Raw genomic sequence first — 13,966 nt, forward strand, 5'->3', positions numbered from 1 at the left:
CCTCTACAGTGTTATTATAACTGTCCCCCCCCACCTCTACAGTGTTATTATAACTGTCCCCCCCACCTCTACAGTGTTATTATAACTGTCCCCCCACCTCTACAGTGTTATTATAACTGTCCCCCCCACCTCTATTAGTGTTATTATAACTTATAACAGTGTTATTATAACTGTTCCCCCCCACAGTGTTATTATAACTCTACAGTGTTATTATAACTGTCCCCCCACCTCTACAGTGTTATTATAACTGTCCCCCCCCCACCTCTACAGTGTTATTATAACTGTCCCCCCACCTCTACAGTGTTATTATAACTGTCCCCCCACCTCTACAGTGTTATTATAACTGTCCCCCCACCTCTACTCCCCCCCCACCTCTACAGTGTTATTATAACTGTCCCCCCACCTCTACAGTGTTATTATAACTGTCCCCCACCTCTACAGTGTTATTATAACTGTGTTATTATAACTGTCCCCCCCCACCTCTACAGTGTTATTATAACTGTCCCCCCCACCCTCTACAGTGTTATTATAACTGTCCCCCCCACCTCTACAGTGTTATTATAACTGTCCCCCCCACCTCTACAGTGTTATTATAACTGTCCCCCCCACCTCTACAGTGTTATTATAACTGTCCCCCCCCCCTCTACCTCTACAGTGTTATTATAACTGTCCCCCCACCTCTACAGTGTTATTATAACTGTCCCCCCCACCTCTACAGTGTTATTATAACTGTTCCCCCCACCTCTACAGTGTTATTATAACTGTCCCCCCCACCTCTACAGTGTTATTATAACTGTCCCCCCACCTCTACAGTGTTATTATAACTGTCCCCCCCACCTCTACAGTGTTATTATAACTATAACAGTGTTATTATAACTGTCCCCCACCTCTACAGTGTTATTATAACTGTTCCCCCCACCTCTACAGTGTTATTATAACTTTCCCCCTCACCTCTACAGTGTTATTATAACTGTCCCCCCACCTCTACAGTGTTATTATAACTTTCCCCCCCACCTCTATAGTGTTATTATAACTGTCCCCCCACCTCTACAGTGTTATTATAACTGTCCCCCCACCTCTACAGTGTTATTATAACTGTCCCCCCCTCTACAGTGTTATTATAACTGTCCCCCCACCTCTACAGTGTTATTATAACTGTCCCCCCACTCTACAGTGTTATTATAACTGTCCCCCCCCACCTCTACAGTGTTATTATAACTGTCCCCCCACCTCTACAGTGTTATTATAACTGCCCCCCCCACCTCTATAGTGTTATTATAACTGTCCCCCCCCACCTCTACAGTGTTATTATAACTGTCCCCCCCATCTCTACAGTGTTATTATAACTGTCCCCCCACCTCTACAGTGTTATTATAACTGTCTCTACAGTGTTATTATAACTGTCCCCCCACCTCTACAGTGTTATTATAACTGTCCCCCCACCTCTACAGTGTTATTATAACTGTCCCCCCACCTCTACCCCCCCACCTCTACAGTGTTATTATAACTGTCCCCCCCACCTCTACAGTGTTATTATAACTGTCCCCCCACCTCTACAGTGTTATTATAACTGTCCCCCCCACCTCTACAGTGTTATTATAACTGTCCCCCCCCCACCTCTACAGTGTTATTATAACTGTCCCCCCACCTCTACAGTGTTATTATAACTGTCCCCCCCTCTACAGTGTTATTATAACTGTCCCCCCACACAGTGTTATTATAACTGTCCCCCCCACCTCTACAGTGTTATTATAACTGTCCCCCCACCTCTACAGTGTTATTATAACTGTCCCCCCCACCTCTACAGTGTTATTATAACTGTCCCCCCCACCTCTACAGTGTTATTATAACTGTCCCCCCCACCTCTACAGTGTTATTATAACTGTCCCCCCCACCTCTACAGTGTTATTATAACACCTCTACAGTGTTATTATAACTGTCCCCCCACCTCTACAGTGTTATTATAACTGTCCCCCCCCACCTCTACAGTGTTATTATAACTGTCCCCCCACCTCTACAGTGTTATTATAACTGTCCCCCCACCTCTACAGTGTTATTATAACTGTCCCCCCACCTCTACAGTGTTATTATAACTGTCCCCCCACCTCTACAGTGTTATTATAACTGTTCCCCCCCACCTCTACAGTGTTATTATAACTGTCCCCCCCACCTCTACAGTGTTATTATAACTGTCCCCCCACCTCTACAGTGTTATTATAACTGTTCCCCCCTACCCCCCACCACTCTACAGTGTTATTATAACTGTTCCCCCCACCTCTACAGTGTTATTATAACTGTCCCCCCACCTCTACAGTGTTATTATAACTGTCCCCCCACCTCTACAGTGTTATTATAACTGTCCCCCCACCTCTACAGTGTTATTATAACTGTCCCCCCACCTCTACAGTGTTATTATAACTGTCCCCCCCACCTCTACAGTGTTATTATAACTGTCCCCCACCTCTACAGTGTTATTATAACTGTCTACCCCCCCCCCACCTCTACAGTGTTATTATAACTGTCCCCCCACCTCTACAGTGTTATTATAACTGTCCCCCCCACCTCTACAGTGTTATTATAACTGTCCCCCCCACCTCTACAGTGTTATTATAACTGTCCCCCCACCTCTACAGTGTTATTATAACTGTCCCCCCCACCTCTACAGTGTTATTATAACTGTCCCCCCCACCTCTACAGTGTTATTATAACTGTCCCCCCACCTCTACTGTTCCCCCCACCTCTACAGTGTTATTATAACTGTCCCCCCCACCTCTACAGTGTTATTATAACTGTCCCCCCCCCACCTCTACAGTGTTATTATAACTGTCCCCCCACCTCTACAGTGTTATTATAACTGTTATTATAACTGTCCCCCACCTCTACAGTGTTATTATAACTGTCCCCCCACCTCTACAGTGTTATTATAACTGTCCCCCCCACCTCTACAGTGTTATTATAACTGTCTCTACAGTGTTATTATAACTGTCCCCCCCACCTCTACAGTGTTATTATAACTGTCCCCCCACCTCTACAGTGTTATTATAACTGTCCCCCCACCTCTACAGTGTTATTATAACTGTCCCCCCACCTCTACAGTGTTATTATAACTGTCCCCCCCCACCTCTACAGTGTTATTATAACTGTCCCCCCCCTCTACAGTGTTATTATAACTGTCCCCCCACCTCTACAGTGTTATTATAACTGTCCCCCCCACCTCTACAGTGTTATTATAACTGTTATTATAACCCCCCACCTCTACAGTGTTATTATAACTGTCCCCCCCCTCTACAGTGTTATTATAACTGTCTACACCTCTACAGTGTTATTATAACTGTCCCCCCACCTCTACAGTGTTATTATAACTGTCCCCCCCACCTCTACAGTGTTATTATAACTGTCCCCCCCACCTCACAGTGTTATTATAACTCTACAGTGTTATTATAACTGTCCCCCCACCTCTACAGTGTTATTATAACTGTCCCCCCCACCTCTACAGTGTTATTATAACTGTCCCCCCACCTCTACAGTGTTATTATAACTGTCCCCCCACCTCTACAGTGTTATTATAACTGTCCCCCCCCCTCTACAGTGTTATTATAACTGTCCCCCCACCTCTACAGTGTTATTATAACTGTCCCCCCACCTCTACAGTGTTATTATAACTGTCCCCCCCCACCTCTACAGTGTTATTATAACTGTCCCCCCCACCTCTACAGTGTTATTATAACTGTTCCCCCCACCTCTACAGTGTTATTATAACTGTCCCCCCCACCTCTACAGTGTTATTATAACTGTCCCCCCACCTCTACAGTGTTATTATAACTGTCCCCCCCACCTCTACAGTGTTATTATAACTGTCCCCCCCCACCTCTACAGTGTTATTATAACTGTTCCCCCACCTCTACAGTGTTATTATAACTGTCCCCCCACCTCTACAGTGTTATTATAACTGTCCCCCCCCACCTCTACAGTGTTATTATAACTGTCCCCCCCATCTCTACAGTGTTATTATAACTGTCCCCCCACCTCTACAGTGTTATTATAACTGTTCCCCCACCTCTACAGTGTTATTATAACTGTCCCCCCACCTCTACAGTGTTATTATAACTGTCCCCCCCCTGTTCCCCCACCTCTACAGTGTTATTATAACTGTCCCCCACCTCTACAGTGTTATTATAACTGTCCCCCCCCACCAGTCTAACTGTCAGTGTTATTATAACTGTCCCCCCACCTCTACAGTGTTATTATAACTGTCCCCCCCACCTCTACAGTGTTATTATAACTGTCCCCCCACCTCTACAGTGTTATTATAACTGTCTGTTATTATAACTGTTCCCCCCCACCTCTACAGTGTTATTATAACTGTCCCCCCACCTCTACAGTGTTATTATAACTGTCCCCCCACCTCTACAGTGTTATTATAACTGTCCCCCCCACCTCTACAGTGTTATTATAACTGTCCCCCCCACCTCTACAGTGTTATTATAACTGTCCCCCCACCTCTACAGTGTTATTATAACTGTCCCCCCCTCTACAGTGTTATTATAACTGTCCCCCCACCTCTACAGTGTTATTATAACTGTCCCCCCCACCTCTACTGTCCCCCCCACCTCTACAGTGTTATTATAACTGTTCCCCCCACCTCTACAGTGTTATTATAACTGTTCCCCCCCCCTCTACAGTGTTATTATAACTGTCCCCCCCCCCACCTCTACAGTGTTATTATAACTGTCCCCCCCCTCTACCTCTACAGTGTTATTATAACTGTCCCCCCCACCTCTACAGTGTTATTATAACTGTTCCCCCCCACCTCTACAGTGTTATTATAACTGTCCCCCCACCTCTACAGTGTTATTATAACTGTCCCCCCACCTCTACAGTGTTATTATAACTGTCCCCCCCCCACCTCTACAGTGTTATTATAACTGTCCCCCCCCACCTCTACAGTGTTATTATAACTGTCCCCCCCACCTCTACAGTGTTATTATAACTGTCCCCCCCACCTCTACAGTGTTATTATAACTGTCCCCCCCACCTCTACAGTGTTATTATAACTGTCCCCCCCACCTCTACAGTGTTATTATAACTGTCCCCCCACCTCTACAGTGTTATTATAACTGTTCCCCCCCCACCTCTACAGTGTTATTATAACTGTCCCCCCCACCTCTACAGTGTTATTATAACTGTCCCCCCCCACCTCTACAGTGTTATTATAACTGTCCCCCCCTCTACAGTGTTATTATAACTGTCCCCCCACCTCTACAGTGTTATTATAACTGCTCCCCCACCTCTACAGTGTTATTATAACTGTCCCCCCACCTCTACAGTGTTATTATAACTGTCCCCCCACCTCTACAGTGTTATTATAACTGTCCCCCCACCTCTACAGTGTTATTATAACTGTCCCCCCCACCTCTACAGTGTTATTATAACTGTCCCCCCCACCTCTACAGTGTTATTATAACTGTCCCCCCACCTCTACAGTGTTATTATAACTGTCCCCCCCCCACCTGTTATTATAACTACAGTGTTATTATAACTGTCCCCCCCACCTCTACAGTGTTATTATAACTGTTCCCCCACCTCTACAGTGTTATTATAACTGTCCCCCCCCACCTCTACAGTGTTATTATAACTGTTCCCCCACCTCTACAGTGTTATTATAACTGTCCCCCCACCTCTACAGTGTTATTATAACTGTTCCCCAGTGTTATTATAACTGTTCCCCCACCTCTACAGTGTTATTATAACTGTCCCCCCCCTCTACCTCTACAGTGTTATTATAACTGTCCCCCCCACCTCTACAGTGTTATTATAACTGTTCCCCCCACCTCTACAGTGTTATTATAACTGTCCCCCCACCTCTACAGTGTTATTATAACTGTCCCCCCCACCTCTACAGTGTTATTATAACTGTTCCCCCCACCTCTACAGTGTTATTATAACTGTCCCCCACCTCTACAGTGTTATTATAACTGTTCCCCCCACCTCTACAGTGTTATTATAACTGTCCCCCCACCTCTACAGTGTTATTATAACTGTCCCCCCCACCTCTACAGTGTTATTATAACTGTCCCCCCACCTCTACAGTGTTATTATAACTGTCCCCCCACCTCTACAGTGTTATTATAACTGTCCCCCCCCACCTCTACAGTGTTATTATAACTGTCCCCCCCTCTACAGTGTTATTATAACTGTTATAACCCCCCCCCTCTACAGTGTTATTATAACTGTCCCCCCACCTCTACAGTGTTATTATAACTGTCCCCCCCACCTCCCCCCCCACCTCTACAGTGTTATTATAACTGTTCCCCCCCTCTACACCTGTTCCCCCCACCTCTACAGTGTTATTATAACTGTCCCCCCACCTCTACAGTGTTATTATAACTGTCCCCCCACCTCTACAGTGTTATTATAACTGTCCCCCCACCTCTACAGTGTTATTATAACTGTCCCCCCACCTCTACAGTGTTATTATAACTGTCCCCCCCACCTCTACAGTGTTATTATAACTGTCCCCCCACCTCTACAGTGTTATTATAACTGTCCCCCCCACCTCTACAGTGTTATTATAACTGTCCCCCCACCTCTACAGTGTTATTATAACTGTCCCCCCCTCTACCTGTCCCCCCACCTCTACAGTGTTATTATAACTGTCCCCCCACCTCTACAGTGTTATTATAACTGTCCCCCCCACCTCTACAGTGTTATTATAACTGTCCCCCCCACCTCTACAGTGTTATTATAACTGTTACCTTATAAACTGTTCTACAGTGTTATTATAACCCCCCCACCTCTACAGTGTTATTATAACTGTCCCCCCCACCTCTACATTATAACTGTTATTATAACTGTTATTTATTATAACTGTTCCCCCCACCTCTATAGTGTTATTATAACTGTCCCCCCCCCCCACCAGTGTTATTATAACTACAGTGTTATTATAACTGTCCCCCCCCACCTCTACAGTGTTATTATAACTGTCCCCCCCACCTCTACAGTGTTATTATAACTGTCTACAGTGTTATTATAACTGTTCCCCCCACCTCTACAGTGTTATTATAACTGTTCCCCCCACCTCTACAGTGTTATTATAACTGTCCCCCCACCTCTACAGTGTTATTATAACTGTTCCCCCCACCTCTACAGTGTTATTATAACTGTCCCCCCACCTCTATAGTGTTATTATAACTGTTCCCCCCACCTCTACAGTGTTATTATAACTGTCCCCCCCCACCTCTACAGTGTTATTATAACTGTCCCCCCCACCTCAGTGTTATATAGTGTGTTATTATAACTGTCCCCCCACCTCTACAGTGTTATTATAACTGTTCCCCCCCCCACCTCTACAGTGTTATTATAACTGTCCCCCCCACCTCTACAGTGTTATTATAACTGTTCCCCCCACCTCTACAGTGTTATTATAACTGTTATTATAACTGTTCCCCCCCCCCACCTCTACAGTGTTACCTCTACAGTGTTATTATAACTGTTCTCCCCCCCCACCTCTACAGTGTTATTATAACTGTTCCCCCCACCTCTACAGTGTTATTATAACTGTTCCCCCCACCTCTACAGTGTTATTATAACTGTTCCCCCACCTCTACAGTGTTATTATAACTGCTCCCCCCCACCTCTACAGTGTTATTATAACTGCTCCCCCCACCTCTACAGTCGTCACAGCTTTATGATCGCCAATAAGGTAGCCTACTATGAGTATAGTAACTTTCACCCACCTATGGACACCAGCTTGATGTTCTCCTTGTCTAGGAACTCGAGTGCCACCGAGACGTTCTCGAGCTGCATCTGTCGGAAGGTGGGTTTCTGGTTGTATTTCCTGAACATCTTCTTCTGGCTCAACACCTCCAGGAGTCCGATCAGCCGCAGCCCGTCGCCCAGGTCCATCTGGAGATTGGTGATCTGCTTGTTGACGCATTTCAGATGCTCGTTACACCAGCGGGTGAAGGTGTTCTGTTGGATCTTCTTCCATGTCGCTCCCTCTGCGAGGTCCTTCTCTGTAGCAGGCATGTCCGGGGCGTTGAGCGCCGGTTGGACCGACTGGTGCTGACGGGGGTGGGAGCCACTCATTTTTATGGTGGCTGGTCTCTCCGCTCACTGCCAAGGATTTAGGGTGGAGTCTGAGTTGGACGTCTGCTCCCTCTCGCTCTTCTTTCTCCCTCTCGCTCTTCTTTCTCCCTCTCGCTCTTCTTTCTCCCTCTCGCTATTCTTTCTCCCTCTCGCTGCTGCGCCAAAGTTTCTGCAGGAGAAATGACAGAGAGAGAGAAAGAGGGATGAGATCTAGGGAAAATAATTGGATTGCCTGAAGTTGTAGATTTGTGGAGTTTAATAAAAACCTGAAAAGTTGATGAGTGTTTAGTTTGTCCCCCTGTATCCGATACAAAGAGGTGGGGGAGTGAAGCTGCAATTCCCTGTATACACATTGCTGTGTTTATGAGGTTGTCCACCAACATAGTAACATCACACCTGCCACTACAATACCAATGTTTAGCCATGATGCATTGTGGTACCAAAAGTGGAGTAAATGTATAGCCAATCATTTAAACAGCTTCCTAAATATTCTGAAGATAAATGTAGATTGCCCACCGCATGCAGACATATCTAATTAAATGGGCTTCACTAGACCCTACCAATCCAACAGACTAGGCCCTCCCAATCCACCAGACTAGGACCTCCAAATCCACCAGACTAGACCCTCCCAATCCACCAGACTAGACCCTCCCAATCCACCAGACTAGGCCCTCCCAATCCACCAGACTAGGCCCTCCCAATCCACCAGACTAGACCCTCCCAATCCAACAGACTAGGCCCTCGCAATCCAACAGACTATGCCCTCCCAATCCAACAGACTAGGCCCAACAAATCCAACAGAATAGACCCTCCAAATCCACCAGACTAGGACCTCCAAATCCACCAGACTAGACCCTCCCAATCCACCAGACTAGACACTCCCAATCCAACAGACTAGACCCTCCCAATCCAACAGACTAGACCCTCCCAATCCACCAGACTAGACCCTCCCAATCCACCAGACTAGACCCTCCCAATCCACCAGACTAGACCCTCCCAGTCCACCAGACTAGACCCTCCCAATCCACCAGACTAGACCCTCCCAATCCACTAGACTAGACCCTCCCAATCCACCAGACTAGACCCTCCCAATCCACCAGACTAAACCCTCCCAATCCACCAGACTAAACCCTCCCAATCCACCAGACTAGACCCTCACAATCCACCAGACTAGACCCTCCCAACCCACCAGACTAGACCCTCCCAATCCACCAGACTAAACCCTCCCAATCCACCAGACTAGACACTCCCAATCCACCAGACTAGACCCTCCCAATCCACCAGACTAAACCCTCCCAATCCACCAGACTAGACCCTCCCAACCCACCAGACTAGACCCTCCCAATCCACCAGACTAAACCCTCCCAATCCACCAGACTAGACACTCCCAATCCACCAGACTAGACCCTCCCAATCCACCAGACTAAACCCTCCCAATCCACCAGACTAGACCCTCCCAATACACCAGACTAGGCCCTCCCAATCCACCAGACTAGACCCTCCCAATCCACCAGACTAGACCCTCCCAATCCACCAGACTAGGCCCTCCCAATCCACCAGACTAAACCCTCCCAATCCAACAGACTAGACCCTCCCAATCCACCAGACTAGGCCCTCCCAATCCAAAAGACTAAACCCTCCCAATCCACCAGACTAAACCCTCCCAATCCACCAGACTAGGCCCTCCCAATCCACCAGACTAGACCCTCCCAATCAACCAGACTAGACCCTCCCAATACAACAGACTAAACCCTCCCAATCCACCAGACTAAACCCTCCCAATCCACCAGACTAAACCCTCCCAATCCACCAGACTAGACCCTCCCAATCCACCAGACTAGACCCTCCCAATCCACCAGACTAGACCCACCCAATCCACCAGACTAGACCCTCCCAATCCACCAGACTAGACCCTCCCAATCCACCAGACTAGGCCCTCCCAATCCACCAGACTAAACCCTCCCAATTCAACAGACTAGACCCTCCCAATCCACCAGACTAGGCCCTCCCAATCCAAAAGACTAAACCCTCCCAATCCACCAGACTAAACCCTCCCAATCCACCAGACTAGGCCCTCCCAATCCACCAGACTAGACCCTCCCAATCAACCAGACTAGACCCTCCCAATACAACAGACTAAACCCTCCCAATCCACCAGACTAAACCCTCCCAATCCACCAGACTAGGCCCTCCCAATCCACCAGACTAGACCCTCCCAATCAACCAGACTAGACCCTCCCAATCCACCAGACTAGACCCTCCCAATCCACCAGACTAGACCCTCCCAATCCACCAGACTAGACCCTCCCAATCCACCAGACTAGACCCTCCCAATCCACCAGACTAGACCCTCCCAATCCACCAGACTAAACCCTCCCAATCCACCAGACTAAACCCTCCCAATCCACCAGACTAGACCCTCCCAATCCACCAGACTAGACCCTCCCAATCCACCAGACTAGACCCTCCCAATCCACCAGACTAGACCCTCCCAATCCACCAGACTAAACCCTCCCAATCCACCAAACTAGACCCTCCCAATCCACCAGACTAAACCCTCCCAATCCACCAGACTAGACCCTCCCAATCCACCAGACTAGGCCCTCCCAATCCACCAGACTAGACCCTCCCAATCCAACAGACTAGACCCTCCCAATCCACCATACTAGGCCCTCCCAATCCACCAGACTAGGCCCTCCCAATCCAACAGACTAAACCCTCCCAATCCACCAGACTAAACCCTCCCAATCCACCAGACTAGGCCCTCCCAATCCACCAGACTAGACCCTCAAAATCCAACAGAATAGACCCTCCCAATCCTACATACTAGGCCCTCCCAATCCACCAGACTAGGCCCTCCCAATCCACCAGACTAAACCCTCCCAATCCACCAGACTAGACCCTCCCAATCCACCAGACTAGGCCCTCCCAATCCAACAGACTAAACCCTCCCAATCCACCAGACTAAACCCTCCCAATCCACCAGACTAGGCCCTCCCAATCCACCAGACTAGACCCTCCAAATCCAACAGACTAGACCCTCCCAATCCACCAGACTAGGCCCTCCCAATCCACCAGACTAGACCCTCCCAATCCACCAGACTAAACCCTCCCAATCCACCAGACTAAACCCTCCCAATCCAACAGACTAGGCCCTCCCAATCCACCAGACTAGGCCCTAACCAATCCACCAGACTAGGCCCTCCCAATCCACCAGACTAAACCCTCGCAATCCAACAGACTATGCCCTCCCAATCCAACAGACTAGGCCCTCCCAATCCAACAGACTAGACCCTCCCAATCCAACAGACTAGACCCTCCCAATCCACCAGACTAGACCCTCCCAATCCAACAGACTAGACCCTCCCAATCCAACAGACTAGACCCTCCCAATCCAACAGACTAGACCCTCCCAATCCACCAGACTAGACCCTCCCAATCCACCAGACTAAACCCTCAAAATCCACCAGACAAAACCCTCCCAATCCACCAGACTAGAACCTCCCAATCCACCAGACTAGGCCCTCCCAATCCAACAGACGAGACCCTCCCAATCCAACAGACTAAACCCTCCCAATCCACCAGACTAGGCCCTCCCAATCCACCAGACTAGACCCTCCCAATCCAACAGACTAGACCCTCCCAATCCACCAGACTAGGCCCTCCCAATCCACCAGACTAGGCCCTCCCAATCCACCAGACTAGACCCTCCCAATCCAACAGACTAGGCCCTCGCAATCCAACAGACTATGCCCTCCCAATCCAACAGACTAGGCCCACCAAATCCAACAGACTAGACCCTCCCAATCCACCAGACTAGGACCTCCAAATCCACCAGACTAGACCCTCCCAATCCACCAGACTAGACCCTCCCAATCCACCAGACTAGGCCCTCCCAATCCACCAGACTAGGCCCTCCCAATCCACCAGACTAGACCCTCCCAATCCAACAGACTAGGCCCTCGCAATCCAACAGACTATGCCCTCCCAATCCAACAGACTAGGCCCACCAAATCCAACAGACTAGACCCTCCCAATCCACCAGACTAGACCCTCCCAATCCAACAGACTAGACCCTCCCAATCCAACAGACTAGACCCTCCCAATCCACCAGACTAGACCCTCCCAATCCACCAGACTAGACCCTCCCAATCCACCAGACTAGACCCTCCCAGTCCACCAGACTAGACCCTCCCAATCCACCAGACTAGACCCTCCCAATCCACCAGACTAGACCCTCCCAATCCACCAGATTAGACCGTCCCAATCCACCAGACTAGACCCTCCCAATCCACCAGACTAGACCCTCCCAATCCACCAGACTAGAACCTCCCAATCCACCAGACTAGACCCTCCCAATCCACCAGACTAGACCCTCCCAATCCACCAGACTAGACCCTCCCAATCAACCAGACTAGACCCTCCCAATCCACCAGACTAGACCCTCCCAATCCACCAGACTAGACCCTCCCAATCCACCAGAATAGACCCTCCCAATCCACCAGACTAGACCCTCCCAATCCACCAGACTAAACCCTCCCAATCCACCAAACTAGACCCTCCCAATCCACCAGACTAGACCCTCCCAATCCACCAGACTAGGCCCTCCCAATCCACCAGACTAGAACCTCCCAATCCAATAGACTAGACCCTCCCAATCCACCATACTAGGCCCTCCCAATCCAACAGACTAGGCCCTCCCAATCCACCAGACTAGGCCCTCCCAATCCAACAGACTAAACCCTCCCAATCCACCAGACTAAACCCTCCCAATCCACCAGACTAGGCCCTCCCAATCCACCAGACTAGACCCTCAAAATCCAACAGAATAGACCCTCCCAATACTACATACTAGGCCCTCCCAATCCACCAGACTAGGCCCTCCCAATCCAACAGACTAAACCCTCCCAATCCACCAGACTAGACCCTCCCAATCCACCAGACTAGGCCCTCCCAATCCACCAGACTAGACCCTCCCAATCCAATAGACTAGACCCTCCCAATCCACCATACTAGGCCCTCCCAATCCAACAGACTAGGCCCTCCCAATCCACCAGACTAGGCCCTCCCAATCCACCAGTCTAGACCCTCAAAATCCAACAGAATAGACCCTCCCAATCCACCAGACTAGGCCCTCCCAATCCACCAGACTAGACCCTCAAAATCCAACAGAATAGACCCTCCCAATACTACATACTAGGCCCTCCCAATCCACCAGACTAGGCCCTCCCAATCCAACAGACTAAACCCTCCCAATCCACCAGACTAGACCCTCCCAATCCACCAGACTAGGCCCTCCCAATCCACCAGACTAAACCCTCCCAATCCACCAGACTAGACCCTCCCAATCCACCAGACTAGGCCCTCCCAATCCAACAGACTAAACCCTCCCAATCCACCCGACTAAACCCTCCCAATCCACCAGACTAGGCCCTCCCAATCCACCAGACTAGACCCTCCAAATCCAACAGACTAGACCCTCCCAATCCACCAGACTAGGCCCTCCCAATCCACCAGACTAGACCCTCCCAATCCACCAGACTAAACCCTCCCAATCCACCAGACTAAACCCTCCCAATCCAACAGACTAGGCCCTTCCAATCCACCAGACTAGGCCCTAACCAATCCACCAGACTAGGCCCTCCCAATCCACCAGACTAAACCCTCCCAATCCACCAGACTAAACCCTCCCAATCCACCAGACTTGGCCCTCCCAATCCAACAGACGAGACCCTCCCAATCCAACAGACGAGACTCTCGCAATCCAACAGACTAGACCCTCCCAATCCACCAGACTAAACCCTCCCAATCCACCAGACTAGACCCTCCCAATCCACCAGACTAAACCCTCCCAATCCACCAGACTAAACCCTCCCAA

The 13,966-nt window shown here is 49.0% G+C and overlaps 1 protein-coding gene across 1 annotated transcript in view; it reads right to left on the bottom strand.

Annotated features, from left to right (window-relative positions):
* Positions 1 to 13,966, bottom strand: part of flna (filamin A, alpha (actin binding protein 280)) — a 216,810-nt gene that overhangs the window by 163,480 nt on the left and 39,364 nt on the right. The window contains exon 2 of the mRNA XM_064921966.1: positions 7,737 to 8,257. Within this exon, the coding sequence (XP_064778038.1) occupies positions 7,737 to 8,088 (352 nt within the window). The 5' untranslated portion in view covers positions 8,089 to 8,257. The remainder of the gene's footprint in view (positions 1 to 7,736; positions 8,258 to 13,966) is intronic.

This window comes from Oncorhynchus masou, chromosome 18 (assembly GCF_036934945.1).
Source record: "Oncorhynchus masou masou isolate Uvic2021 chromosome 18, UVic_Omas_1.1, whole genome shotgun sequence".
Taxonomy (NCBI): Eukaryota; Metazoa; Chordata; class Actinopteri; order Salmoniformes; family Salmonidae; genus Oncorhynchus; species Oncorhynchus masou.